The sequence below is a fragment of the Zootoca vivipara genome, chromosome 5 (genome assembly GCF_963506605.1).
Source record: "Zootoca vivipara chromosome 5, rZooViv1.1, whole genome shotgun sequence".
NCBI lineage: Eukaryota > Metazoa > Chordata > Lepidosauria > Squamata > Lacertidae > Zootoca > Zootoca vivipara.
The window spans coordinates 45,929,777-45,956,971 of record NC_083280.1 but is presented as its reverse complement, the minus strand read 5'-3'; the positions used below and the strand labels follow the sequence as shown (position 1 = coordinate 45,956,971).

General features: G+C 42.6%; 1 protein-coding gene across 1 annotated transcript in view; it reads left to right on the top strand.

Annotated features, from left to right (window-relative positions):
• The window catches only part of COL17A1 (collagen type XVII alpha 1 chain), a 63,194-nt gene extending 36,275 nt beyond the window's left edge, over window positions 1–26,919 (top strand). Inside the window, exons 29-51 of the mRNA XM_035133915.2 lie at window positions 1,069–1,104; window positions 1,490–1,561; window positions 2,284–2,310; window positions 3,524–3,559; window positions 4,469–4,504; window positions 4,616–4,696; window positions 5,729–5,764; window positions 7,332–7,415; window positions 8,825–8,878; window positions 10,294–10,335; window positions 12,451–12,483; window positions 12,932–12,997; window positions 13,677–13,718; window positions 14,090–14,212; window positions 14,854–14,979; window positions 15,068–15,205; window positions 16,965–17,066; window positions 17,613–17,765; window positions 18,645–19,175; window positions 20,089–20,229; window positions 20,957–21,019; window positions 24,209–24,280; window positions 24,898–26,919. Of these exons, the coding sequence (XP_034989806.2) occupies window positions 1,069–1,104; window positions 1,490–1,561; window positions 2,284–2,310; window positions 3,524–3,559; window positions 4,469–4,504; window positions 4,616–4,696; window positions 5,729–5,764; window positions 7,332–7,415; window positions 8,825–8,878; window positions 10,294–10,335; window positions 12,451–12,483; window positions 12,932–12,997; window positions 13,677–13,718; window positions 14,090–14,212; window positions 14,854–14,979; window positions 15,068–15,205; window positions 16,965–17,066; window positions 17,613–17,765; window positions 18,645–19,175; window positions 20,089–20,229; window positions 20,957–21,019; window positions 24,209–24,280; window positions 24,898–24,947 (2,144 nt within the window). The 3' untranslated portion in view covers window positions 24,948–26,919. The remainder of the gene's footprint in view (window positions 1–1,068; window positions 1,105–1,489; window positions 1,562–2,283; window positions 2,311–3,523; window positions 3,560–4,468; window positions 4,505–4,615; window positions 4,697–5,728; window positions 5,765–7,331; window positions 7,416–8,824; window positions 8,879–10,293; window positions 10,336–12,450; window positions 12,484–12,931; window positions 12,998–13,676; window positions 13,719–14,089; window positions 14,213–14,853; window positions 14,980–15,067; window positions 15,206–16,964; window positions 17,067–17,612; window positions 17,766–18,644; window positions 19,176–20,088; window positions 20,230–20,956; window positions 21,020–24,208; window positions 24,281–24,897) is intronic.
• Window positions 26,920–27,195: the final 276 nt, after the last annotated feature.

The following is a 27,195-nucleotide window of genomic DNA, read 5'->3' as shown; positions in this document are numbered from 1 at the left end:
CTTTCTGGAAGATAATCTACTTCAAACCACTGTCTCTAGGACTCTTGGATCATAAGACTCAGAATAAAAGACAATCTGAGGGACTGAAATTTAGCTGCCTTCAAAGGAAAGAAAGCATTTTTAAAAAATGCTGTTCTGTGTAGGGTCCCTTCCAATTCTACAATTCCATGATTCCATGTTCCTCGCTGTTTGGGGATGCAAGAGGTGTAATTGGCATATGTGCATGTTTTAAGTCATGTGTGAATGATCTCTTTGTGTCACTTAGTGAAGGCTAGCAAGGAAATGAAAATGTATTCTGGTCTTCTGTACACTTTATCATTGATAAAATTATATTGGCCCAGTTCACATGCCACAGTAAACCATGGTTTAATTTGAACGAACAGTGTGCTGTTGTATGCTGTTCAAAAGTTATATTGGTGCTGCTCCCCTGCTCTTGCTGCTGCTGCTGCTGCTGCACTGGATTGAAAGAAGCCAGAGTCTAGTTTGTCATGCAGTCTGAATCCAGGTTTGTGGTTTGTTTTCCTCAAACAAATCCTAAGTAGTAATTCAAGAACCAACTGTGGCTACCACTTGCGGGGTTCTAGCTTGCTTTATTCACAGTGAAGCGGCAGCAGAAATTTGGGGTGAGTGCCATGGGCACTTTTAAGCACTGTGCACCAGCACACTACCTGTTCACTTATGTACTATGTATTTTTGAAAGTTCTGCACCTGTTCATTATGCATTTGAACACTTCTTAAGATATTATAGTGAAATTTTGCATGATCATTCCTGAGATCAAGGAGCAGGTTTTCATCTATGTTTGGATATAATTGGATGCCATTTTGAATCAAGGTGGTAGGCTGAAACTTGCACTGATTTTTGGATTTTGTAGAATTTCTGAACAATGCGAGGAATGTAGCTCCTAGTATATGATATACATTATACAAATATACCTCCAGCCAAATGTACTTGAACTTTAAACAATTAGCTACCAGTATGTCCCTCTGTATGGCTTTGTGTTAAGTAACAAACACGGTACATATGATTCTATGATATACCGTAACTAACCAACTCTTTTGTCTGTATAGGTCCACCAGGACCAGATGGACGGCAAGGCTCCAGAGGTAGATGGTTGCTTTCTGTTTCTTTTCATGATAGAGAAAAACACGAAAAAAATAACACCAAATGGGTCTGGACATTGATTTACAATGTTCTACCACCATAATTTTTTATGACGGTAGTGTATCTTGCATAGCAAGAGCTTCTACCAAATCCCATGGCGCTTAGCTTGCAGATCTTGAATATAGCATTGCACACTTGGTTGGTTATAGTTCTGTTTTTATCACTGTATCACTTAATGTTTCATAGCAAGCAATTCAGAAATAAAATAAGTAAACAAATGAAATAGTAGGACAGTTCCATTGGTCTGAGTAGCTCTGAATTTCAATGAACAAGGCTGGTGCATAAAATGAAAATGCTAATTGTCCAAACATCTTCATTATTTCCTAGGAGAGCAAGGTCTGGTGGGATTGCCAGGCCCACGAGGCCCACCAGGACCTCCTGGAGATGCAGGGCAACCAGGTAATAAAAGTCACACCAAACACATTTATTGGTTGTTAAGCAAATGAACAGCCCCTGGCAGTTGTTCTTGCTTTCGTATGGAGAGTGCCCTTTGCCACTGAAATGTTCTTCAGTAGTAATCTTCAAACTGAGGAGCAGAGGTGGACCACCAGGACTTAGCCTTAGCCTTGATGGAACATCAGGCTCCCCATAGGAAGAGGAGCAGGGAGGCAAGAAAGATTGAGAAGGGGAAAGCAAGTAGCTTGGTTCCCATGAGGGAAAGTGAAAATCCTGGAGGTAGTTTTGGGATAGGAGGATAAGCTTAATTCATTCACATATTCGTATATAAACCCAAAGTCATCATTCACTGCGGAGACTGTTTGCAAGCTGGTTCATATTCAGCATAGAGATTTAGGAAAGGGAACTGTACCATTATGGTGGCAGGAAAGAGGTGGGGGGGATGTGTAAAGAACTTCTACATCAGCAAAATGAAAAAGGAGGCCAAAAGGGAGGACATTGCAGGTACTGAAGCTAAAAATGACAAACACATGAAGGAAGAGTTAAGCAAGTAGGTGCTAAAAAGCAAGGGCTGATCATAAATGCACTGAAAAGGACTAGGCAGCAGTGGCTTCCATTTGGGATGCTATTGAATCAGCTGAAAAGGTCAGGTTCTTATTTGCTGAAACTAAAGACCATGGTTGTAAATTCCGAACTTCTTCAAATGTTTGCCATTATTTTCCTAGGTCTCACAGGACTTCAAGGACCACCAGGTAAATACACTTTGTATAGAAAGAGATCAGCATTAAGTACCTACTAAACACTGAAAAACGTTGGATTTGGTGCAGCAGATAATGAAGGTTCATTTTAGTGGGAAACAATAACTGCTAAATGCACAGTTGTCATTTACAGTGTGGCAGATGTAACCACATGGAGAACTGGTCTCTTGTCATACCTGGCTATGGAAATTTAGATAAGTGGTGAGCCTGGTAATTCTGGGATTACCACATACTTAGAGGTTACCCGTTGCATGTTATCTTAATAGGATCTTCTTTAGTTGTACATTAAATGGCGTTAATATGCAAGGAAGCAACTGCATCTCATAGAATTGTAGAGTTGGAAGGGATCCTGAGGATCATCTAGTCCAACCCCCTGCAATGCAGGTATCTCAACTAGATTTATATGTGACAGATAGCCATCCAACCTCTGCTTAAAAACCTCCAAGGAATGATAGTAGGAGTGTGTTCCACTGTTGAACAGCTCTTCCTGTTAGAAAGTTCTTCCTGATGTTTAGTCGGAATCTTCTTTCTCGTAACTTAATCCAATGGTTTGGGTCCTAGCCTGCGGAGCAGGAAAAAACAAGCTTGCTCCAGCCTCAATATGACAGGCCTTTCGATATTTGAAGATGGCTGTCATGTCTCCTCTCATTCACCTAAACATACCCAATCCCCTCAGCCATTCCTCATAAGGCTTGGTTTTCAAACCCTTTATCATCTTGGTTGCCCTCTTCTGCACACGTTACAGCTTGTCAATATCCTTATTGAATTGTGGTGCCCTGAACTGGACACAGTACTCCATGTGTAGCCTGACTAAAGCCAGAATAGAGTGGTATTATTACTTACTTTGATCAGGGCACTATACTCAGTTTTGCTGCTACATGCGGTTACATCTACCAAGTGGTGCATTCCAAATGATCCATTCAAAATATCTGAGAATGGGTGTATAGATTGCACTCCCAAGTACTGGGAGACTGATATGGATGGAGAGGAAGATGAAAGAATCTGCGTCCTTTGAAAACAAATGAAAATGAAACAAAAGCAGGCTGCCTTTTGCAATATCTGGGAAGGCTATGTGTGAGAGAGATATGCCTTGCAATGAACGAACTTTGAATACACGATTCCTTATGGTCCAGTATGATACCATTCTCACATACACTGTGATGTATGGCATTTTGTATACTGAATTTTCATTTTTAACTCTCTGTAGGGCTCACAGGCAATCCAGGCCGACCAGGAGCTAAAGGTGAGTACAGATGAATATTGGACGTGCATGTTTTCAGTAGAAAATGCTCTTGTTCATACATTCAAACCAGGGTAACATTGCAATAGCCTGGTGTAAGAGCAGCACAAGCCCTGCCCCCCTCTGCTGCACACTTAGCCTGCACACTGGGCTCACCCTCTGTGACTTCCTGTCTTAATCATTGCAGAAGCTCCTGTTTGTGTGATTCCCTGTTCCTCAAAACAAAAGCAGGTGGAAAATCATTCCGTTCAGGACCTTAGGCGTTCTGGTGTTAATGTGGAAGTCTCTATTATCTGCCCAAACAGAGGGACTCATGCCCTTTCTCATCATACTATTACAGCTCTATGCAGCTTGAATGTATGAATCAGGAAAAGATGAGGAGTAGAAGCAAAGAATTGCCCCTACTCTCTGCTGTCAACTACAAAAGTCTCACAACCTCTGGCATTGGATAGGGATGATGAGAAATATGGAGTACTACTGATTGCTCACAGGGCCTTTTCTAGGGTTGCCATATTTCAAAAAGTGAAAATCCGGACACAAAAACACAAATGTTGTTGAGCCAAACATCAACAATGCACCCAAGTTTTCCCAGACATTTTAAACGATTTTCGGAAACTCTGCCCGGATGCTATTTCCAAAGGGCAAAGCCTGGCTTTGTCCAGGAAATTCTGGACATACGGCAACCCTACCTTTTCTGATAACAGATGCATACACCTAATTCTGACAATCATTTGGGGCAATTGCCATTAGAGCCACTTTTGTGCCCTTATACCAGCAATTCCCAGTCTTACTACCGGTATAATAATCGTCATTTTGACAAAGTATTTAATGGCACAGATATATCATGGGTCATAAACTTGTTATAATTGAAGGTATGGTAATATCTTTCCCTTCCTTTTCCTGTTTCCTCAGGTGAACCTGGAGCACCAGGCCGGGTTACTACTTCAGGTATGTATCACTGCTGTAGCAGGAAAAGTCCCATGCCTGATAATTGTTGTACTGCCATGGTGCCATAATCTTTCCTCACAAAGTGATTTGTGGAACTTTTTGCTGTTTCAGATGGTGCCTCAACTATTTCTGTCCCAGGACCTCCAGGTCCACCAGGGGCTGTTGGTCCTCAAGGCCCACCAGGTGTCCCAGGTGAGAACCCCTTTTAATTCCTTGCCCTTTTTATCTGCTTTATTCCTAATATTTCTCCATGTGTAGGGATGAGGGAGAAATCTGTTCAGTTCACATTTAAAGCTGAATTTATCAAATATACGCTTTCCTAAACAACATGAGTACCGAAACATAGCCATCCTTCCAAATTTTCAATTTTGTGATGCAGTTCTTCAACCAACTAACGTTCACAAAATGCATATATTTGAAAAAGGTTTGCATAACAACCAATATATTCATGAAAATACCTAACACCTAAGACACGTTATATGAGGATAAATTGTTTTCAAAAATGTGTATGTTAGTCAAAACTGCAAATTTGTTTATCAGGAGAAATTTGCACTAAACTGATGAAGAATTATGAGGATTTTAAAAAAGAAAATTCTCAAATTGCTGCAGAAATGTTTGGAACCAAATTTTGAATAGAAAAGTGAAAAACAGAAAGAACTGAAATTTACAGATCTTTCTGCTTTCATTGCAGTAATTGCTCTCAATATGGACCTTTAAAACAAACAAACAAACATGGAATTGGAATACAACAGTTTTCACACATGATAGCATCCACATGTGTGTGAAGTGATCCCCACCAAACTTATTCACCAACTGGAATCCATCCCTTTCTAGAGAAGAGTACACGCCTCACTTCTCAAACTAGCATACCTGGTGCAGCTGAAATTGCCTACCAGAACCTTTACATTTAAGTACAGTACCTTCTGTTTTCTCTACTCATTGAAACAGAGAATGCTCACAGGGTGCATTCCAGAAGTAAAGGGTGTTTTGGTGGGAAGTACAAAGAGAATAGGACAAGGGAGAAATCATTAGTTTCAAAGCTATCAGCCATGTGACAGTTGTGTACCATGCCAATGGCTATCAAAATCTGTCAAAAATTTAACTCAGCCTTTCAGGCAGTTATATTATTTGCTAGTTTCTGCTCCTTTTCTCGAGAGGAGTTTCATCCACTAAGCTTGCTTTGTCCACTAAGGTGATCTAACTTTCCCCCTCTTTCCCCCATAGGTCCTATTGGCCCAGCTGGACTTCCTGGATCTCAAGGTAATACATTCAGTGCAACTCCATAATTGGATTCCTTCCTTTGTTTTCCAGTCTCTGTCATCGCTTCTTATGATGTGTTTTTCTCTGTGCTCCACTTTAGCTCATCTTCTTTCAGCCTCTTCTGAAAGTTTCAGGGAGGTCACCTCCCTGAAACTCTGCAAAACACCTCCTCCCTGAAACTCTGCTTTTCTCCATAGTCTTTCTGCACCAGCCTAACCTTGTTTTTTCCCCCCTACACATGTTGCTACTTCCTCCCATCCTTACTACTTGTCTATCAAGCTGTGTTTCCTTCTTTCACACTGTAAACCCTTTGGGCAGGGTTGTAATTGCTTTTGTTCGACAACCAGCTTCCATAAACTTTCCTGCTTATTTCTGTCTTGCTGACATCTGTGGTGCGCTTGGTGGAGATGTGGCGGAGAGCCTTCTCTAGGGCCGTGTCTAAGCTTTGAAACACCCTGCCCAGAGAGGTCTGCTTCACCCACTCGCTGATGTTTTTTCACTATTTTGTGAAGATCTTTATTTTCTGACAGGCACTTGGCCTGCTGAGCTGATGATTGTTTTATTGACTCTGGAAAAAGAGATGGTTGAGGTTTTTTTGTCACCTTTTTTGCCCCTCCATCTTTTTCTGTTTGCTAGGCTTTATTGTTTTAATATTTACTGTAAGTTTCAGAGAAAGGGAAGGATGAATGAAAATAAATACAGTGTAGATGGCAAATAATACATTTCCAGACACAGCTTATCAATGACCTACAAGCCATGTAGAGAGGATCCTTTCCACTGCGTATAGTAGACTGGAAGATTGGTAGCATTAGCTCAAGTAGTACAATCCAAAAACAAGTCTTGTGCAATCTCTTACTTTTTTTCTTTTTCTTTTTTGGTACTACCTCAAAAAACATTGGTTTAGTTTTTGTGTTGAGGAAAATTGATTATCTGAATACGGCCTAAGGACTTTGTCATGTAATACAAATCACAGATCTCCTACATGCAAGGCACGAAAGCCAAGGTGATGATAACACTATGGGTATATGTTGGTGCATATACTGGTACATGACCAATATATGTGGGCAAGTGTCATGCTGTTTCCTACAAGGAATCATTTTCCATGCAGGAGACCTATAGCACATCAAGCAGCCATAATGCTTTTGGCAGACCTGTTCATTTAAGTAAGCACTGGGGAACCTTCAGCCCTCCAGATATTGTTGGTTCTCCAACTTCCATCAGCCCCAAAGAGCATGACCCGGGAGGATGGGAATTGTGGTCCAACTGCATCTGGAGGGCCACGGGTTTCCCACACCAATTGAAACTTCAATGCAGTCTTTCCACATTTGTCCAGATTAAGGAATCCCCAGGTTTTTCTGGCCTTATCCCACTCTGCAGTAGCATCATTGCCATGCAAGACACATAAACTGAGGACCAGTTCAGGTCCTATCTAGATTAGGTTTAAGCTAAAAAACATAATGCCTACATGCATATTAGGTGGGAACCAGAACCTGACAACTTGAGTTTCAACCAGTGTGCTAATTTGTGCTTAATTAAATAGTCTATCATTTCTTATGTTCTGATGCAGGTCCTCGTGGTGAGAAAGGTGACCCAGGTGAAGCCACCATTGTGGAGACCGTCCGTTCGGGAGTTGGTGCTTCAGCTGCTCAAGGTAGAGAAAATTGTCTCTTCTACGCTTTTGTTTGTGAAGTCAACTCTTAAAATACTGGCACTTTCTAAGAGACGGCTTATGCCTTCAAATGTTCTTGTGGTTTGTTTCTGCCCTCCCAAACAAGCCATAAGTCCAGGTTTGTATGACGTGACAAGCCAGACCATGGCTTCTTTTCTGGCAGGGTGGCAGCAATAGGAATGGAGAGGAGTGAAGTACCCACAATTTCAGCAGTATAACCAAGGGCTAACCCACACTTCCTCTTGTCTTACTGCTTTCTCCCAGGGAAAACTGCTCTTTAGCACTCAGTCAGAGCAAATGGCAGTTGAGGTTTCCCTTGGATTGCCATTTGTTCCAATCTATTGCCAAAGAGTGGGTTTTATTTTGGAAAGAAGCAGGCCTGTGCTTTCTAGGCACAGCTTATATGAGATAAACTTGGATGAGCCCCAAGTTTATTTTAACTGTAATTTAATGTGACTCATGTACCAGACCATTATCTTTACTTTGGAACAATAAACTTTTATCTTATTCTCCTATTCAAAACCAAGTCAAACTAAGCCAAACTAAGCCAAAACCTACTTCTTAGTATAAAATAAGAGGGTGAGTGGTCATCTGGAGTCACTGGTTTGTTTTAGAGTCAGTGGGATCTTGAGTTAATTGAAATATCATTTTACTATAGACCAAGTCAGATACTTAGCCCATCTAGTTTTCATTTATTGTATTGGGTTTTTTTTTTTGTTCTGCTTGCGATTTACCCTGCCATAATTTTCACTTTCCTCTCAGCTTTCCTCATCCTCAACTTTATTCCTTTTTAAAAAAGAAAAAAGACATGGTTATTTTACGCTTAATCTTTGCCCCATGCCCCACACTCCAAGCAGGATAGAATGTTTCTTTGGGCATTGATTACTTTTTAGTGTTGGTTATGTCACTTGGGAATGTTGGTGTGGATTTCAGTATGGAAGTGAACAACTTTCAAGACAGTTGGTTGAATCTAAGTCATGCTCAGAGTAGACACTTTGAAATCAAGGGACTTGGGTTACTTCTCCTTCTCCTCCTTCTCCTTCTCCTTCTCCTTCTAAATGTATATACCACCTTTCATTTTGGGAAGAAAGGCCAAGGCAGCTCAAAATAAGTTAAGTCTATTGATTTCAGTGGATCTCCTCTGAATGTGTCTTAGTAAGACAGAACCCAAAGTGTACATTCTAGTCAATGGAGCCTCTTTCATTTTGATTTATAGACACATGAGATGATTTAGCCATCCTTTCAAATACAACTGCTGTCTGGTTTCCTTTAATATTTTAACCCGTGAGATCATTTATTATTATTATTAAAAGCAGCCTCTTCCTGTTTCTAAAACATGTTGTTGCTGCAGCAGCAGTTATATAATACTTCTGTTTCCTGTTTTTGTCTAGTGGCACCAGAGCTGCAAGGACCACCAGGACCCCCTGGACCACCAGGACCTCCAGGTATAGACTGTCTATTCTGTACTAGCATATAAGTGAAAAAAATGGTGGTGAGGAAGCTAAGTAGAAAAAGAATAAGCATGTTGTAGGTCTTCCTATACTAAAAAGGGAATTTCACACACAACCACTTTGCAGTGTATATTTCTGTGTACTTTCTTATATAGTCACACCTGGGTTTAAGTACACTTTGGTTTGAGTACTTTCAGTTTAAGTACTCCGCGGACCCGTCTGGAACGGATTAATCCACTTTCCATTACTTTCAATGGAAAATACCAGTAATAATAATAATAATAATAATAATAATAATAATAATAATAATATTTACACCCCGCCCATCTGGCTGGGTTTCCGCAGCCACTCTGGGCGGCTTCCAGCAGAAATATTAAAATACAATAATTTATTAAACATTAAAAGCTTCCCTAAACAGTTCGCTTCAGGTTAAGCACGCTTAAGTACGGACTTCCAGAACCAATTACATTCATACTTCGGGTTAAGTACGCTTCAGGTTGAGTACTCCGTGGACCCGTCTGAAACGGATTAATCCACTTTCCATTACTTTCAATGGGAAAGTTCACTTCAGGTTAAGTACGCTTCAGGTTAAGTACAGACTTCCGGAACCAATTGTGTACTTAAACCGAGGTACCACTGTATAAATATTCCCAATGGCTTCTAATCTGTCCCCTTGATAGTCTTGGCAGAAAACCAGCAGTTTTCTGATCAGCGTGATACAAAGTGAAGTGAAGCATTTCACAGACACAAAGAGAGAGAGAACATACACACTCTACAGAGTGCCCTGAAATCATGTTTATTAGCAGGTGGCAAGAAAAACAATAACTCGGCAAGAACTGAGCTGCTGCCATTAAACAACAACAACGTAATACCTCGTATTCTGTTGGAATAAAACCTTTGTAAGAAATTAGCAGCTACGGTACTTAAAGAGGTCACGTTTTGTGTAGTTAAACTGCTGTACAAGATGGACTTTGCAAGACAACTTCTGACTAGGAACAAAAGTGTGCCTTAATGAATATAAAGATTTAAAAACCTGGAAAGTTTGATAGTCTTTTAATATTAGGTCAGACAGGAAAAAAAACTGAGCTCATCAGGCAACAACTTTGAGGTAGCAGCAGGAAATGCCTACACAATGTGCTACATCCTAGCCTGTGGATAGCCTTATATCTCTGTCAAAGTCTATCACTTCATGCACATACCTAGCCAGCCATGGGCTAGTAGGTGGTACACTCTGAGTCCCTTATCCATGGCTGCCACATATCCAGTGACTGTGTGAATAGGCCCTAAAGCTGTCTCTATTTTTGGAAGTCGTTAGGTATGGAGGGAACAGAGAGGCAGGATAGAACTCCAAGCATTATGAAAAGAAATGGGAGTCCAGTATAATACTTTCCCCTCTTCCCCCCCCCCAGGCGCTTCTGTTCAAGGCCCACCAGGACCTCGTGGTATCCCAGGTAAAAAAGGCTTTTGTTCGATTTAAAAACTTCCATTTTATGGATTTTCAAAAGCTGCTCTATTGTTTTGGTGAAACACAGTTTTAATGCACAGATTTAATCCCCAAAGCATTTCTGAAGAATTTGTTCAGTGAAAGCACAAGCTGATCTGCCTGTGTGATTTGTGTGGCAATAGCCCTCCTTCCCATGTAATAAAGACTCATGACACAGTGATTAAGATTTAATTGGGTGGTTAAGGCCACAACTTTATTAATTATGCATGTTGAGCGGAATTGGCTTAGGCGTTGGAACCTAACAGACTATATCCGACTCCAACCCGTGTGTTGAAGTCTGTGAGAAGTTAACCACCAGAAAGGAGCCCCGCGACGTAGATCTACTAGAGCTCCTCCTGTGGCCACCGAAGGGGCGTGCCTTACGGCCCAGGCAACTCCAGGCTCAGGACCAAGCCTCGCCCCCGGAATCCTTTAACGGAATTACTTCTCCAAATTTGGGCAGCTGATGACGTAGCCTGCCCCTCCTCCATCTAATTGTTATGCAAATTTCCAACGCCTAACCGCCACTCGAGCCCCCCCAGGCTCGCCGCCAATCCGCTCACATGTAATACCACCCTAATTTCCTAATTCGAAAATTAATTATTTAATTATTCAAGCACTTCTAAATTATTAAGGGGCCGTGATCCTAATCTCTTATTCGCCTAGTTAAGCTCTCTAACACGTAACCAATCTGTCATTCCCCTAATTACGATACCGCGTTATTAGTGGCAAAGAGCGATGCGGGAGCGAGTGGCAGCAGCGGTGATCCCAACAAAGGCAAGGAACGCTAGCGGGGGAACGGAGGCCAGCGAAAACGATGATCCGAGGCGTGAATTGTTCGCTCCGGCGAAGAGGGACGAAAGAGGGAGCTTTTCCCGCCTGCAGAGCGCTTTAAAGTTGGTGGCCCCGCCCCGACCGACCTCATTGGCTGGTCGGGGGGTGACGCAGGCGGGAACCTACCATTGCGTAGGGGCTGAGCTTGCAGCCCCTACGCGATGGTACAGTCGGGCAGCCCACAACCCCACCTCCGTCGCAGGCGCAGAAGTGGCTTTCCAGACTTCCCCCTCTCTTCCTTCAGTAATAATTGACAAGTCCCAGACCCTGGAACTTTAGAATGGTAGAACAGGGCAATGTCCCTTTCTCTCTTCAAGAGAGAACAGCATAGAACAAAACCATGAATAATAGGGAAAAACCCTCCCGATTTTACAAGGAAGAGTTAGCTTGTGGTGGAGCAAATAAATCACTTCCAGAGGAAGAACAGATTTGTGTGCCTTCTTTGCTTTAGACTAATCTTTCCCAACCTGGTATCCCCTAGAATCTGGACTTGGATCTTTATTTTGTACTTTTGCATTTTTGTCTTTGTGTGTGATTACTTGTGACTTGGGAACTAAAATGTGACTTTGGTATGTGATAGCCTTGGTATATGCTACTTCAGGATAAAGCACTGTCCTTTGGCCTCACCCAGTTGGTTTTAGGTCCCACTCACCTTTCCCTCAGAGGGCTGGCAAGGTAAGAATCTGGCCCTTGGGATAACAAAAGTTCCCACTCTTGCTCTATAATGATGTTGAACTCCAACTCAGCCCTAATCACTATAGCCACTGGTTAGAGGTGATGGGGGTTGAAGCCTTACTCTACAGACTGGTGCAGTCGCATAGGAGCCCAAGTTTGCTCAGAGGGTTATGAATGGAGGTAGACTGGTAGCATGAAAGCAAAAGAGAACAGATCCAAAGTCTAAGGCTCAACTTTCCCTTTGCTACAACCTGACCCAATGAATGGTCCGGAAGCAGCTAATGCTGCAATGTTGCTGGAGCTAAGTGGGTGCAGACCTGAACATATATTTAAAAAATATGGCCTATCCACCAGCTGTGGTGCCGCTCTTAGTCCATTCTCCTGATCAGAGGACAAGAGACCCTGAGTGTTCCCCATCACTAAGTACCGGATATCTAATGGGCCTTTCTTAATTGCCAGCTCACTCAGCCCGCAATAATTGAATAATTCTCTTTTTAAATTTTTCCTCATGGGAAACAGGAGCTATTGATGCACTGTAATAACCTGGTTGTGTGGTTTCTGATCTTTCTCACAGGTGAACCAGGTCTACCAGGAGCCTCTGTGTCAGGTGAGTCTAAATGCACTCTCTTTCTTATCAATTCCTTCCTCTCCTGCCTCTGAGTCTTTCCTGCCCTCTTCCACAGCCTCTTCCTGATCACTAAACCCTGTTTCCCCTTCAGCTTCTGACCCCACCTTCCCCTAGTCTGTTCCTTCTTCTCCCTCTGACCACTCATTGTCATCCCACCACCAGGCCCTTGGCTCTGAGCCTTCTTCCCCTGGGAGTTTCCCAGCTGCTGCCTCCCCCCCCCCCCGCCACTTCTCTGCATCCAGCCAGTCCATGACAATCAGCCTTCACCAACCTGGTGCTTTCCATACAATTTGGATTACAATTCAGCCAGCCCCAGCTGAAACATCTGGAGGCTCTAAACAATACAATGTCATACGTGAAGCCCCTGTTCTCTCCACCACCCCCTCTCCAGATTTCTCACCACCATCTCCCTGATTCCTTTTTGCAGGTGCTGGAGCTGCCATCCAAGGACCACCTGGATTACCAGGACCACCTGGGCCCAGAGGAGAGAAAGGTTTGTGAAGAGCACTGAGCACCCTTTTGCGTCTTTAACTTTGTGTGAGAGGCAAAATCTTTGGCTTCTGGCATGCTGTGATGAGCCTTGCTCCTAGCTGTAAAAGTGCCCATCTATGATGTAATGTAAATCATTGTGAGTGACCCTCTTGAGAAAGCTCTTTTGCTGCTTTACTTACCTCTTCCCACAGGGCAAAATAGATTGTTACAGTTCTCCTAAGCCATGAATGGATTAGAGGCCAAGTAGACTTTTCTGTGTGGCCCCCAGGACTCTTTCCAGGCCACCCTCCACTCCCCATGCCATGTCCTTTACCAGCCCTACTTCATCCCCTCTTTGAGTGGTTGGAATGTGTCCTTGAACTCAGACAATGCCTATTGGTTTCCTGTATTGAGGACAGATGGATGGGTAGAAGGGTGTAAAAACTAACCTACTGAACAAAGGTAGTATTTGCGGTCACTGCTTTGCCCACTTTTGCCTCTGACTCCACCCACCACTGGCACATGGCCCCCAGAAAATTGTCCTGATGGGAATGTGGCCCTCGCTCTGAAAAAGCTTTCCACTTATGTGACTTGGACTTTTATCCCCAGGAGTGCAATTAGAAAGGTGGCCCCATGCAGTCCCCAGGCTTGCTGAATGGAGTCAATGAGCACATGTTTTTCTTTCTTTATTTTCCTGTTAGGTGATGCAGGTGTACCAGGAGCTCCAGGCATCCCTGGAGGAGGTAAGATGACAGCATAAGTAATGCACACTTTTCTATATAGTATAAATCGTCATAGCCATCCCTAGTGTTAAAGCTTTCTGCAATGTATTGTGTCTCCTTCCTGGGCAAATAAAATAAGGCAATTCAGCTCACAGAGCAGGGCTGAAAATCCCACTCATCCCACAGAGATGCTGAAAGACTCTGTCTCTGAGGAGTCCTGGTCTGGGGCCATGGAGGCCTGTCATTCTCCTGTTATGGGGCAAATTCAGGCTTGTGAAACACACACAGTTGCCTTGTAATGTACTGTTTCATGTGAAGTGTCAGTACAATGCACTTAGGTTGTGCCTCGCTTCCATAGCAATAAAAACAAATCAACTTTTGTACTCCTGCAGCTGGATCAAGAGCATCTCAGGGTCTTCCAGGTCCCCCAGGTCCTCCTGGACCTCCAGGCCTAGGAATCAGTGGAATCAGTTCGGCCCGAGACATTCAGCTGATGATCGCTGAGTACCTGCAAAGTAAGTCACACACCTTCTGTTAGAGTCATACTATCATGTCACTATCTGACAGCACTCAGTTCAGACACCTTTGGGGGTTTGGGGAAAGTCTGGAGTTTGTTTGCCTTCTGATCATCTAATATCTGTGGACATTTCAGATTGCAGGTAGAAGGGGGCTGGAATGCCTCCTGCCATGCAAAACTTAGTTTCAATATACCCCAATGAAATTTTCCAGTTAAACCTTTTCAGCAGTATACATACAGGCATTTTCCATTTCAATGTCAATTAAACCATTGTACTTAACAGGCAGGGGCTCATGGAAGTTGTCAAACATCTGGAGAGGCATAGGCTTCCTACCTTTGGCCCAGGCATATGGCTCCTCCCTAGGGAGTAAGAGAACCTTAGCACTAAACAAATAAGACAGACCAATACATTAGAAGCTTGGACTCTGGATCCCAAATTACCCTACTTAAACCTTTGTATGAGAGCAGATAACAAATTATTCTATGGTAGGAGCAGCCAAGGGGCAATGTATAATAATCAAGAGTGTGTGTGATTTCGTAGGATTATGCTTGTGGAGCTGCAGGAGAACCACAAAACCATGTAATCACCCCACCCATCCACTCCACTAATGATTGTACTCTGCCCTTCTGCTTCACTAGGTGACAGTGCATCCTATCTGGTTGGACCACCTGGTCCTCCGGGACCACCAGGAATGATTACCGCCATTGGTGAGGAATCCTTGGACTACACCGAATTGGCCCGCCGTGTGGTGAGCTACATGTCTGGTAAGCACCCTGCTTTCACGGCTCATCAATTTTGTCCCATCTCTGGACAAACCAGAAAAGCAGGACTAATTTTCTTTTATTTTCTTAGGAGTGGATGTCCGCCAGTATTTCATTGGACCCCAAGGTCCCCCAGGACCCCCTGGGCCCCCTGGACTGGGAGGAGACAGCTTATCTGTGTCCCTGGACTATGATGAATTGACAAGACGGGTTGTCAGCTATATAACAAGTAATGTCATATGCATAGCTATTATGTTGTGTTAAGTGATTTCCCCAACAGCACTGTGAGGTGCAAATTTGGTACTACCTGTTGGCTGCAGGCCCCTTCATAAATTTTACAACCACATGTTGTGTGTGTATGGCTACACACTCATTGGTATAGAAATCCCTTAGGATGCCACACACAGGTGGGACCTCTGGTTATATGATGCTTATTCTTGACTCGTTTGTCGCCACCCAATAACTTCATGTGGACCCCTTTTTCTGCTACAAGAGCTATCAGGGCATGTCCCACTATGTTTGGATGATATGCTGTAGTGGTCAGTAAGAATATACTAGTGTTGATTTCCATCTACATTGAATAATCCATTTTTTGGTGGCTGTTAGTTCACAGAATTCTCAGAGTAAACTGAAGAGTTGGTCCAGAGAACATTTTCAGGAATTTAGGATGTGAAGCACTGTAATATTTTTTCCTTACATTTCTCTACAAAACACTACATACTATAGGAGTGCTTTGAAAATAAAGGATTATTTTACAGAGATGCTCTCAATAATCCAGTATTTAGCACATTTACTGCTTCAACACACAGACTAAGAGCCACACCATACTGGGTTAAGGGTACTTGTGGTTGGTAAATTGCAGTTCCCAGGATTCCTTGAGGCAAGTTATGTGATTTAAATGTATGGTGTGGTTGTGAGCATCTTGCCAGAACCACAGTCATGAATTGCAGTAGTGATTGGAACTATAGTAAGCCTTGCAATCCTATCAAGCCATCTTGGGACATCTTATGGACTCACAACTATTGGATTTTAGGCTTCCCTACAATGGCCAATGGTTCATTGACACCCAACTTGGATTTGCCTCTCTGTGCTCATCTCTGGGTTTTAAAAAGAGTTAAAATGCAGTGGAGACGTCTAGGTCTCCATTTAGTTCAGTGAAGCAAAGTTTTGGCTCCACCTCATTCCCAGGAGGTAGATTGCTAGAGAATAAGCTGAGATTGAGTAATGGAGGAAGTAGCTCAGTATCGGAGCACATGCTATACATGCCAAAGGTTCAATCCCCAGCATCTCCAGATAGAACTGGGAATATCCCTTGCCTAGAACCTGGGAGAGCTGCTGTCCATCTTTGTAGATAATAAATTTGTGGAAAACTCTCCCCAAGGAGGCCCATCTGGTGCCTTCACTACATATCTTTAGGCACCAGGCAAAAATGTTTCTCTATAACCAGGTCTTTGGCTGATTGAACATTCTATTGTCTTTAAAAGGTGTTTGTGGGTTAAAGGTGTGTGTGTTTTATTACGTATTTTGTGTTCTCATTTTGTATTTTTTTATGTTGTGAAGTGTCCTGTGATCTTCTGATGAAGGAGGGTGGTATGCAAATTTAATAAATAATAATAGTGAGCTATATGGACCAATGGTCTGACTCTGTATAAGGCGGCTTCTTATGTTCCTACGGACACATTCTAGAAATGAGCTGTAAGATCACTGTCAAAAGTAGTATGTGATTTATAATTTCTTTTGCAAAGAGACTACAAGCGTGAGGTGCATAGTCCTAATTATTCCTCAAGACATAGCTGATTCTGCCATTCTTAATCCTCACTCCGTTATACAAGCTAACAGAGTAGGACAGAAAAGTCCTTCTGCCTTTTGTTTAGCTATTCTGTCCTGGCAATGTGGGTAGGGACAGAGGGGATTTGCTTGCATAGCAGAAAAAAAGTGTGTGTGTAAATCATGTCTCAGGTACTTATTCACATTCTTCCTTCTTTCAGACTCAGAATTTGATCGCTTTGTAGGGCCACCTGGGCCACCAGGCCCACCAGGCAGTGCGCTTTCCTCTATCACTGCCGAGGACATCTCCTCCTACTTACAAAGTAAATATGATTTGCCATACTCTGCGCTAGGGTACCTTGTAGGAGCCTGGGATTTCTTGTGGAGGGTGGGGAGTTGCTGGGCTTTCTAGGACAGAGTAAAGAAATTGAGCCACATTCCACATGCAGCAATTCAGTGAATCCCAATATCATAAGATCTGGGTGCGTTAGTCATCGCCAGCAAAGGATGCTAGTGACAAAATGGTATGATTGGTCAATCAGCTGATCTAAAATTCTGCTGGTAGCTCCCTATAGTGAAAGCCATGTGATACTTTGTACCTTCCTTGCTACGGTAATAGGGTAAAAGGGTGTCATCACCCCACCCCCACCCTGGTGTCAAAAGAAAAAAATACTGAATCAAAAATTACAAAGGTATAAAATAGCATGCCATCTTGACATGCCAATGAAATTGTTTTAAAACGTAATGGTGGCTAAGTGAGTATGATTGTGCGGGGGCGGGGCGGACGACATAGGGGAAAGAATTCAAGCAAAGAATTCAAGCAATTTCTTAAAAAGCACATTATTAACCCAGTTTCTTCTTCTTCCAAGGTCTGGGATACTTCACACTTTCTGGACCCCCTGGACCACCAGGTCCACCAGGCCCTCCAGGACCACCTGGCTTGTCAGGAAGTGGCCTTGTTTCCTATGGTGATGATCTTTGGACTGACCAGTTCAGAAGTGACTTGATCAAGTACATTACTAGTAAGTCACACACACAAAACCACTTCCACAATTTTGATTGCTATAGCCAGCTGTTGCACTTCTTGAAATTTCAAGTCTGGGCCTCATCCTGGCACTATGCCTAGGATTGATCTCATAGCTCTTTTGTAGCAGCTGAGAAATGCTTACTACAGCTGCTATCCTGGACTGAAAAGTCCCTCAAGAAATCAAAAGTATTGAATATGGTTTTGTCTTAAGGTGGATCCTAAGATTTATTTCTGTTTGGTCATCTTTGACATGTCTCATTTATGGAAGAGACTTGTTCTTTAATTTGTGCTTTCTTTACTGAAACCAGGTCTAAAAAACAGCACCTTAGCTGATAGGGCATAACTTCTAACCATCAACTCAGGCTCAAGTAGCATCATCTTGCTTTCCAGAAATAGGTTCTCTTTGGGGGATCATGCTTCTCATGGCCCTCATTTTACTAAAATTTGCATCCTGCTTCAGTAAACTTAGAGGCTTACATCAATATCATTAACATACTATCAGGTTCTTGCCTGTGGGTGGAATTGACAGTGGATAAGCATTCCTGTTAGGAATAATGGGTGGAATTGGGAAGGCACTGGATCCTTCACATCCCAGTGCTCCCTCTGCATGTCCCCAAACTGTCTCCCAACACATTTTGGTTTTGGGATGCCAAGAGTTCCAAAATTGATAGGGCTGGGTTTGTGGAAGCTGTGGAGATGGTAGGAGGATTCAGCATCAGAGCTCCCTTGAAGAAGATCTGATGTATCATGTGACCCTCTGGGATGCTGTCCCAGAGCACTCTTTGCTGGCGTCAGCACCCCTGTAAAACAATCTGTCACCAGATTCCATTATAACTGGTGCAGCTCCATTAACACCCACTGCTGTGCTTTGTAGGTGACGATGTTCGTGGCATCATCAGAGGACCCCCGGGGCCTCCAGGACCACCTGGTGTAGGAGGAGATGGAAGCTTGATGGCTGAATCTTATAGAAGGTCTCTAAATTCAGATGGGTCCTATGGCAGGTCCGTAAGTTCTGCCTCATCCTATGATGCATCAATTGCCACAGGGGGATCATACAGCAGCTCAATGGGAAGCAATGGAGCATATGGTGGATCTCTTGGAGCTGGTGGATCACTTGGAGCTGATGGATCATATGGTGGATCTCTTGGAGCTGATGGCTCTTATGGTGGATCTCTTGGAGCTGATGGTTCTTACGGTGGAGTGCTTGGAGCAGGTGGATCTTATGGTGCTGGAGCGGGTGGATCTTACGGTAGTTCAGCTGGAGCAGGTGGATCTTATGGTGGTTCAACTGGAGCAGGCGGATCACAGATGAGATCAACAGGTACAGGAGGATCCTATAGTGGATCATTTGCTGGGTCACTGGATTACAATGAGTTGGCAGCCAGAGTGTCGGAAAACATACAAAGTAAGTATATCCATATTTTATCCCATGCTATCTAAAGTGCTGTGGACTGTTTAGAATGTGTGTGTGAGTGTGTGTGTGTGTGTGTGTGTGTGTGTGAGAGAGAGAGCGAGAGAGAGAGAGGGAGAGAGAGTTTGGGACATGTGATTCTTAGAGCATTAAGTAAGTTGTGTTCCACTCATTTGAATATATGCAGTGTAGATTCCATGGGCTATTCTAAGGGGAAAGGGGAAACTTGGCATTCATTGGAAAGCTTTTTTTTTTTAAATGACCCTAAAAGTGCACACATGAGAAATGTTAAATTGAAACGTCCTTTATGTACCTCTGAGGGCAATCCCAGGAGCAGGTTCTTTCCTTGACTGCTAGATTTTGGATTATCACAGCAAAACAGTTTCATTTAATATATGTGCTCAGCAGGATTGGTTCAAAAAGTTTTCCCAAAGGATCAAAACATTAAATCAGTTTCCTAACTCAGGTTAGAATCCTTCACCAGCACTAGGGCTGATGTGAGTTGTAGGCCAAAACATCTGGAGGGTACTAGGTTGGTGAAGGCTTCAACAGTGCTTCAACTATGGGCTGAATCTTTTTCTGGAGGATTAAGGATGCTTTAAAAGTAGTATAGGAAAATGCCACAGCTTCAAAGGGCAGGGGGTGGGAAGAGACGCTTCCTTGAGTTCTGACTTTGCAACAAGGATGTAGAACCGGTGGCCCTCCTGATGTTCTGAACTGCAACTCCTATCATCTTTGTTCATTGACTATGCTAACTGGGACTGATCAGAATGAGGGGTTGCCTACTCCTTCTTTATAGAATGGAATTTTCACTGCTGGACACAAAGCATTTTGAAGAGCCAGGGGGTGAAATTGGTCATGTCAACCTTCGTATACTCTATTTCAAATTTATGTTCAAATTTCCCAGGCCGAGGGCTCCTGCAGGACATGATGACTTATGCTGTGCAAGGACCACCTGGGCCTCCAGGGCCTCCTGGCATTCCAGGCATCAGCAGAGTGTTTGCATCCTATGGCAATATCACTGCGGACCTCATGGAATTCTTCAGAAGTAAGTCACATCCCAGTTGTCATTTTAATTTAGAGATTTTAAATGAAATGAAATACTGCAGCTGCTGCTTTACTGGGTAGGGAGTAGTTTAGGGACCACTCCAGATTGGTGGATTTTTGGGGGGCAGGTGCATTCTACAACACATCATTGATGCAATAGTAGTGTGTTAATGCTGGAATCACTCTGGACCATCTACACATCATTCCCCTTTACTGGTTGTTTTGAAATGATCCACCAATGTTATCACATTAGTGCCTTCTCAAGGGGCACTCTTGCCGTATATAGTGCCACCACAAAATAATAATAATCTTGGAATGTTTGTGGTACAAAAAGTTACAGGGTTTCAGCAGGAAGCTATGTGACATGCACTGCCTGGAAACGAAGCAGTATGACACGCCAAAACTTTTGCAGGCACAAATGGTATTGTAAGTGTGATTGTGTATAACTTCTGCAACATCTTGATGAGTACAAATCATGATGAACACCCAATAAAAAGGCCATAGAAGTGTGTAGTAGAAGATAGCCTTGTGACAACCTGCATTTCTGCCCCATTAGAAGAGGAGACAGTTCCTCAGATATGGATTTCGTAACCTGGGCCCTTCAGGCTTTGCAGTGTTAAATTACTTTGCTAAATGGGCCAAAAGCAGAGAGCTTTTCATTATGGAAGTTCTTATATTTACAAGAGCAGATATCCACAAACATGATGTTGTTTGATTGTTTTCTACAGCTTATGGAACTATCCCAGGTGCACCTGGACAGAAAGGAGAGATAGGATTCCCAGGACCCAAAGGTAAGAAGTTGGATGCCACACTTGCTGAGAATCCAGGAGGGAGGCAGGGAGATGGATGGCTCCTCCCCCTGTACAAGTAGTCTCCTCCTCTTGAAGACACTGAAGGGAAACCCAATAGAGCACTTCCGTTTCAGAGGATGCAAGTGGGGCCTGCCACAAAATGTTGCTGTGCATCCTCACCCCCCAATAGCAGTGCTCCTGTGCAAGGTTCTAGCCAGCCAGCTAGATTCTCCATCTCACCATCTGCCATTTTCAGTTTTTCTTTCCTGACACAAATGTTCTGTAGTGACCAAGCATGCTTAGTCCTTAGAAAGAGGTGTGTGTGTGTGTGTGTACATGCTACCAGAAGCCTTTGGGTTCCCCTGAGCAGGCTAATATATCCCTTTTGCTTCTCAGTGGCTTCACTTGGGCTCCAACATAGCAAATCTACTAAATTCACACTTTTCCAAACAGTACACAGCCATCCTTTGAAACTCACACTTCCCCAATGGTATTAGGGACTTGCAGTGACTATAAACAGGTATATAAAATAGTGATGGGCTGTACTCTATTGTTCCCCTCTGTTATCATATCACATTCACCTGAATGTAAAGGGGGAAATGTGACATTTACCGTAGTTGCCCATGAAACTGAAAGATCAAGGTTTGTTTCTTGGTCTCTAGACAGGATAGGGGTCTCAGCAGTCACCTGGTCTAAACATTTGCATTAAGGCAGGCTGTGCTCTCTCTGATTAAACCATCCCAACTATGTTTATCTAATAATTTCTGTCCACCACCCCTTTGCTCTCGTAATTTCCTTGAGCTACTTGTTCCAGGTGTATTCTTGAATGAAGTGCTGTGATGACCATGACATATATTGTTCATGCCTGTTAAGGTTTGGCCAGTCTGACACTGGTGACATAGAATCATAGAATTCTAATTAGGAAAGGATCCCAACCCCCTGCAAAGCAGGAATCTCAGCTAGATCATACATCTGCTTAAAAACCTAGGAGGGGGAGTCCACCACCTTTTGTGGAGACCTGTCACACTGTCAAACAGCTCTTAACTGTCAAAATGTTATTCCTGATGCTTAGTTAGAATCTCTTTTCTTGTAACTTGAATCCGTTGGTTTGAGTCTTGGGCCTCTGGAGCAGGAGAAAACAAGCTTGCTCCATCTTCCATGTGGCAGCCCTTGAGATATTTGAAGATGGCTATCATAAGAGCAAAAATCCATTTTGGGAGCTTGGAAAGCAGCCCTGTCCAGCTGGTGTGGGCGAATGCTGAATTTCCTATGTTTAATCCTGCCTGTGAACAAATTTCCTATGTTTAATCCTGCCTGTGAACAGGCAGGAGTTCCAACTTTTAAATGCTGATATGCTTGTTACATAACAGAGGTGTGCCTGCTTAGCTCTTATGTATTTTTTTCCAAAGTGGTAGCCTTGTTAATAAGTTTCTGCAAAAACAGCTTAGTCTTATGAAATCTTAAAAGACACAGGCTGCATGCATACCATACCTTTAAAGCAGATTTAAATTGCAAGGCTTACACCAAAGAATTCTGGGAACTATAATTTGGCCCTCAGAAAGCTATGATTTCAAGATGCTTGGCAAACTGCAGCTTCCAGGATTCTTTGCAAATCATGCGCTTTAAATGAGCATTGAATGTGCTTTAAGTGTATGTCTGCCCCTTGCACCAACTGTGTTGGCATAAAAATACCAGTCTGTATCCTTCCTCATATCTTAATCTGGGTTTAGCCCAGGCATCCCCAAACTGCGGCCCTCCAGATGTTTTGGCCTACAACCCATGATCCCTAGCTAACAGGACCAGTGGTCGGGGAAGATGGGAATTGTAGTCCAAAACATCTGGAGGGCCGAAGTTTGGGGATGCCTGGTTTATCCTTTCCATGGAAAATCTGGTTAAGTTTTTTGTTTTAATTGTTTACAGCTGTCCATTTGCAATGTTAAGCCCACATTTGGAAGTCCCAAAAGTAAAAATAATACAGGGTGTTTTTAACCCTTTAATTGCTGTATTAAAACTCAATCCTTTTCCTACAAAGAAGGCAAAGCCTTGGGACACCTTAGATATGAATTTATCTCAGAACTAGCATTTGTAAACAAGTTTACCTTATTTGTATGAAATAGAACAGGCATCCCCAAACTTCGGCCCTCCAGCTGTTTTGGACTACAATTGGATTACACTGGTCCTGTTAGCTAGGGATCATGGGAGTTGTAGGCCAAAACATCTGGAGGGCCGCAGTTTGGGGATGTCTGCCCTATGAGAAAAGCTTGCAGTGTTGGGGATTTCTCAGTTTAGAGCTCGGGAAACTCGGGTCTCCAGCTGTTTTATGGACTACAACTCCCATCATCCCTAGCTAGCAAGACCAGTGGTCAGGGATGGTGGGAACTGTAGTCCAGAAACAGCTGGAAGCCCCAGTTTGGGAAACACTGAAATAGAAAATATCTCTCACACATGAATTTTTAATCTGAACTTGCAGAAAACAAATAATTCTTTGATAGAAGAGATAATTGAATACATAATTGAATTCAGCTGACATCATTAAGGTTCCTATTAATGTATCTAGATTGCTGTTTTCTGAACACTTTCACAACATAGTCACTAAGGTTGTTCGCTAAAGAAAGAAAATGTAGGAACGCCATTTAAAACCACTCTCTCTCTCTTCTGATTCAGTTTACATATACAGGAAATTTTTAAAAAAACTTTCACTTATTCCATTTGTTAGGCATTATAAGGTGGATATTATGGGCTTGGTCTACTGAGGATTCAGACAAAGCCCAACTGTTGCCACAATGGTTGATTATCTGGCTGTAACCATGTTTTCTGTATCTGGATGGCTAGATTGTCTAAAAATGCTATGTGAAAATGTGTGCATTTCACCTTACTGTTTGAGTAGTAGCATGTGCCAAGGATGTTCGGCACCCCTGAGTGAATGAGCTTATGTTCTGTAGAGAAATTATCTTCCTGGGACTAGCCCAACTGCACAACCAACAGACTTGGCCATGTTGTGTGTGATCTGAGAAATATGCTTCATTGTTCTCTATGGCATACTTACCAGATTGCAGCATGATGGGATAACACATGGGGTCAGCTCTGGAAGATGCACTATTCAAGAAGTGGGCCTGTGCTGTAGCTGAACTATTTTAAATGAGTAGCAATCTCAATCAAGTAAAATATCATTTCTCTTCCCTCTGCTAGGTGACATTGGACCAATGGGCCCCCCCGGCCGCCAAGGCCCAAGAGGACCAAGGGGTGAAAAAGGCGAGAAAGGTATTTGTTTTTCAAATTAGAAAGGAGTGTATTTTGGATTTGACCAGTACCATGATGGGGTCCAACCATGAAGACTTCACTTTTGTCCTAGTTCTAGTGTAGCCACCTGTATTGTGAAAGTCATCCTTCCCCCACTTTTTTCAGAGACCCATACACAGGCAATAACACAAGCAAAGTTTATTTTATCCTGCTTCTCAGACAACTGGTGTCTCCCAAAGTGGATTACGTAAATGAGAGCGAGAGCAAGACCCTGTAATTAAGTTTACAAATGAAAAATACACAACACACAATGGAAGGGGAATTGAGGGAAGAGGCTGAGGATGTAGATCGGTCCTTGAAGGGCAGATTGAACTTCCCTTGCTTCAATAGCAGCTGATAGCTTCTGTTGATGTGGCTGCAGTCAGAGTATCCTTGCTTGCTTCTGCAGTCCCAGGGCAGTTGGAGCCAAGTGGTCTTTCAGGCAGCTCCTTCCGTGGCCTCCCCATCCTGAGGGACAGTTGGAGGTACAGTGGTTCTTGTTCCCTGGCAAATGGCAGAGGCCAAAGCATGCTGCTCTTCAGCTCTGCAGTTCCTAACAGTAGCATGAAAGTTTCTTCATCTTATTCCATCTCTCTTAGGTGAAGCAGTGTATGTTGGCCGAAGGAAAAGGAGAAGCATTGGGGTCTAATCTAAGAACACAAATTTGAGCAGAAGATTCCTCAATTGCTTATGGTTGCTTTTTTTATCTCAGTGGAGACAAAACCTGAGTTTCCAGTGACTTCCAGCAAGTGATGACTAACACTTGGTACTTTGGGAATAGTTTTCATAACATTTTATCTTATGTCTAAGATATGGGTGGCTTCCAGTAGTACATATTGAACTAATGGCTCATTTGCTTGTTGCCCCATATGAATTGGCTGGAACAGAGTATAGCCCTCATCTAAACCCGAGGATTTTATAGCCTCAAAAGTTTTAACTTACTCCCCAGGAAACTCACACCTCAGTTTCTCTGAAGGAAGATTAGCATGAGAAATCTTCAACAGAAACTCAACCAAAGTTGAAAGGATTGGAGTCAGCAGTTATGTGTCTTCCCTTGAAGTAGGAGAAAGCATATCCAAAATTATCAAGAATCTGGATTTAAGAGTAAAGGCTGTACCAATTGTGATAATGCTAAAATATATGCTAGCAGGATGCATAACCATAGGCTATGTTTTATTATTATTAAATCCACTTAATCTGTTATTAACTGCATTGCAAAAATGTGAAGGACCTTGGGGCTGTTAGTATTTAAGCACTTTGTTGGAAACAATTTTTTAAATGTTTGCTGTGGTTTTAATTACTATAAAAGTGCCTTTTTAATATAAAGCTTCCCAATTAGAGCTTGTTTACACTCTAGCCTCAAAAACAGGGAGAAGCTTATGCGTATATGTCATAGAATTAAGTACAGTAGCCCACCCACCTTCAAAAGTGAGGAGTTTGATCTATGACCATTTCTTCCTCTACTGCCTGTTTGCAGGGAGCATTTCCTAAGCCATCTGATGTTTTTAAGGTGCTGCAATCCCCATTAGCATAGAATGATGTGCAGCAAGGGGAATTTAGGCAACAAGCCTGAGTCTGTGCAAAGTCAATAAAGTTTATTTTCATGTGTCCTACATCATATCAATGTATCAAGAAACTAATGTTGTACAGTGTGAATCCTCTATCCCATTATTATACATGCAATCATGGCAGCAGTTAAGTGATAGTTAAGTCTGGAGGGACAGGTTTTTGGGCCACAGGAAATTTATGAATGCACTACACAGACATTAAAAAACAAAACAAAATCAGCTTAGGTAGACAAAATATATGAACAAGCATCTACACATTTCTGGAATATTTTGAGGGTTAAGCTAAGTAAAATCTAATCAGGTTTCATTTCTACATATCCATTGCATGTTTTAAAAATTTAAATCATGAAGCTGCGACACATCTCAAGATGTTATGGAACATTGCTGGGTATAGGTCAACCTTAATTCCTCCATTTGCTTTCAAGATACAAATTTACTGTTCCATAAGTGATAGTAAAAGATTCAGAATGTAGCTAAGAGATCAAGGAAGATCAAAATAGAAAAATTAACACCAGTGCTAGAAATACAAATTTCCTGGACAGGTTACCTATTGCCTCCTACCTTATCAAACCTAGAAGTAGAAATTGATAGCTGCAGTTCGTCATCTTGTGAAATAAAAACCAGTTTTCTACAATACAAAGAGGTAGATAGTTGCATGGCTTTCTGGTGTGACCTAAGACTAGCACTTCCACTAAATGTGTCCAGTGGGGCTTTTAACTTGTTTCTCCATCAATCCCAACATATCTGGGTAGCTAGTTTGTGACATGGTACTGAGCTTGGGGGCTGTTTGCTAAGGGACTCAGAACTGCATACAAGCCCTTGAGTGCACAAATTATCGCTGGACCTGAGATCCTTGATCTGTGGTCAAGGGATTCCAAACAGGGTAATATGAAACTCCTGTAACTGGCATGCTGGTTGTCTGGTTTTGCATCTTCGGAGCAAACATCCTATTAAATAGTATTTTCAACTTATCAAGCAATTGGTTGTGCATTTAAACCAGCTGTATCTGTTACTGAGACATTTACTTTTAAAATAAAGTTACAGTACTTCCAATGTGTTAAGTTTCTTTCTTCCCCTGTCCCATGGATTACACTATGTTTTCTGATATGCTTGCATATTATATAGGTAGGCAAGGGTGAGAGTCATTTGGTAGATGAATAGAAATTGAATGTGTTTCCCTCTTTCAAACCCCGATTTTGTTTTGATACAAAGTACCCATGTTTCTTCTTAACATTACAGTGGTACCTCGGGTTACAGACGCTTCAGGTTACAGACTCCGCTAACCCAGAAAATGGTCCTGTTACCTAGGTCCTAGGGATCATGGGAGTT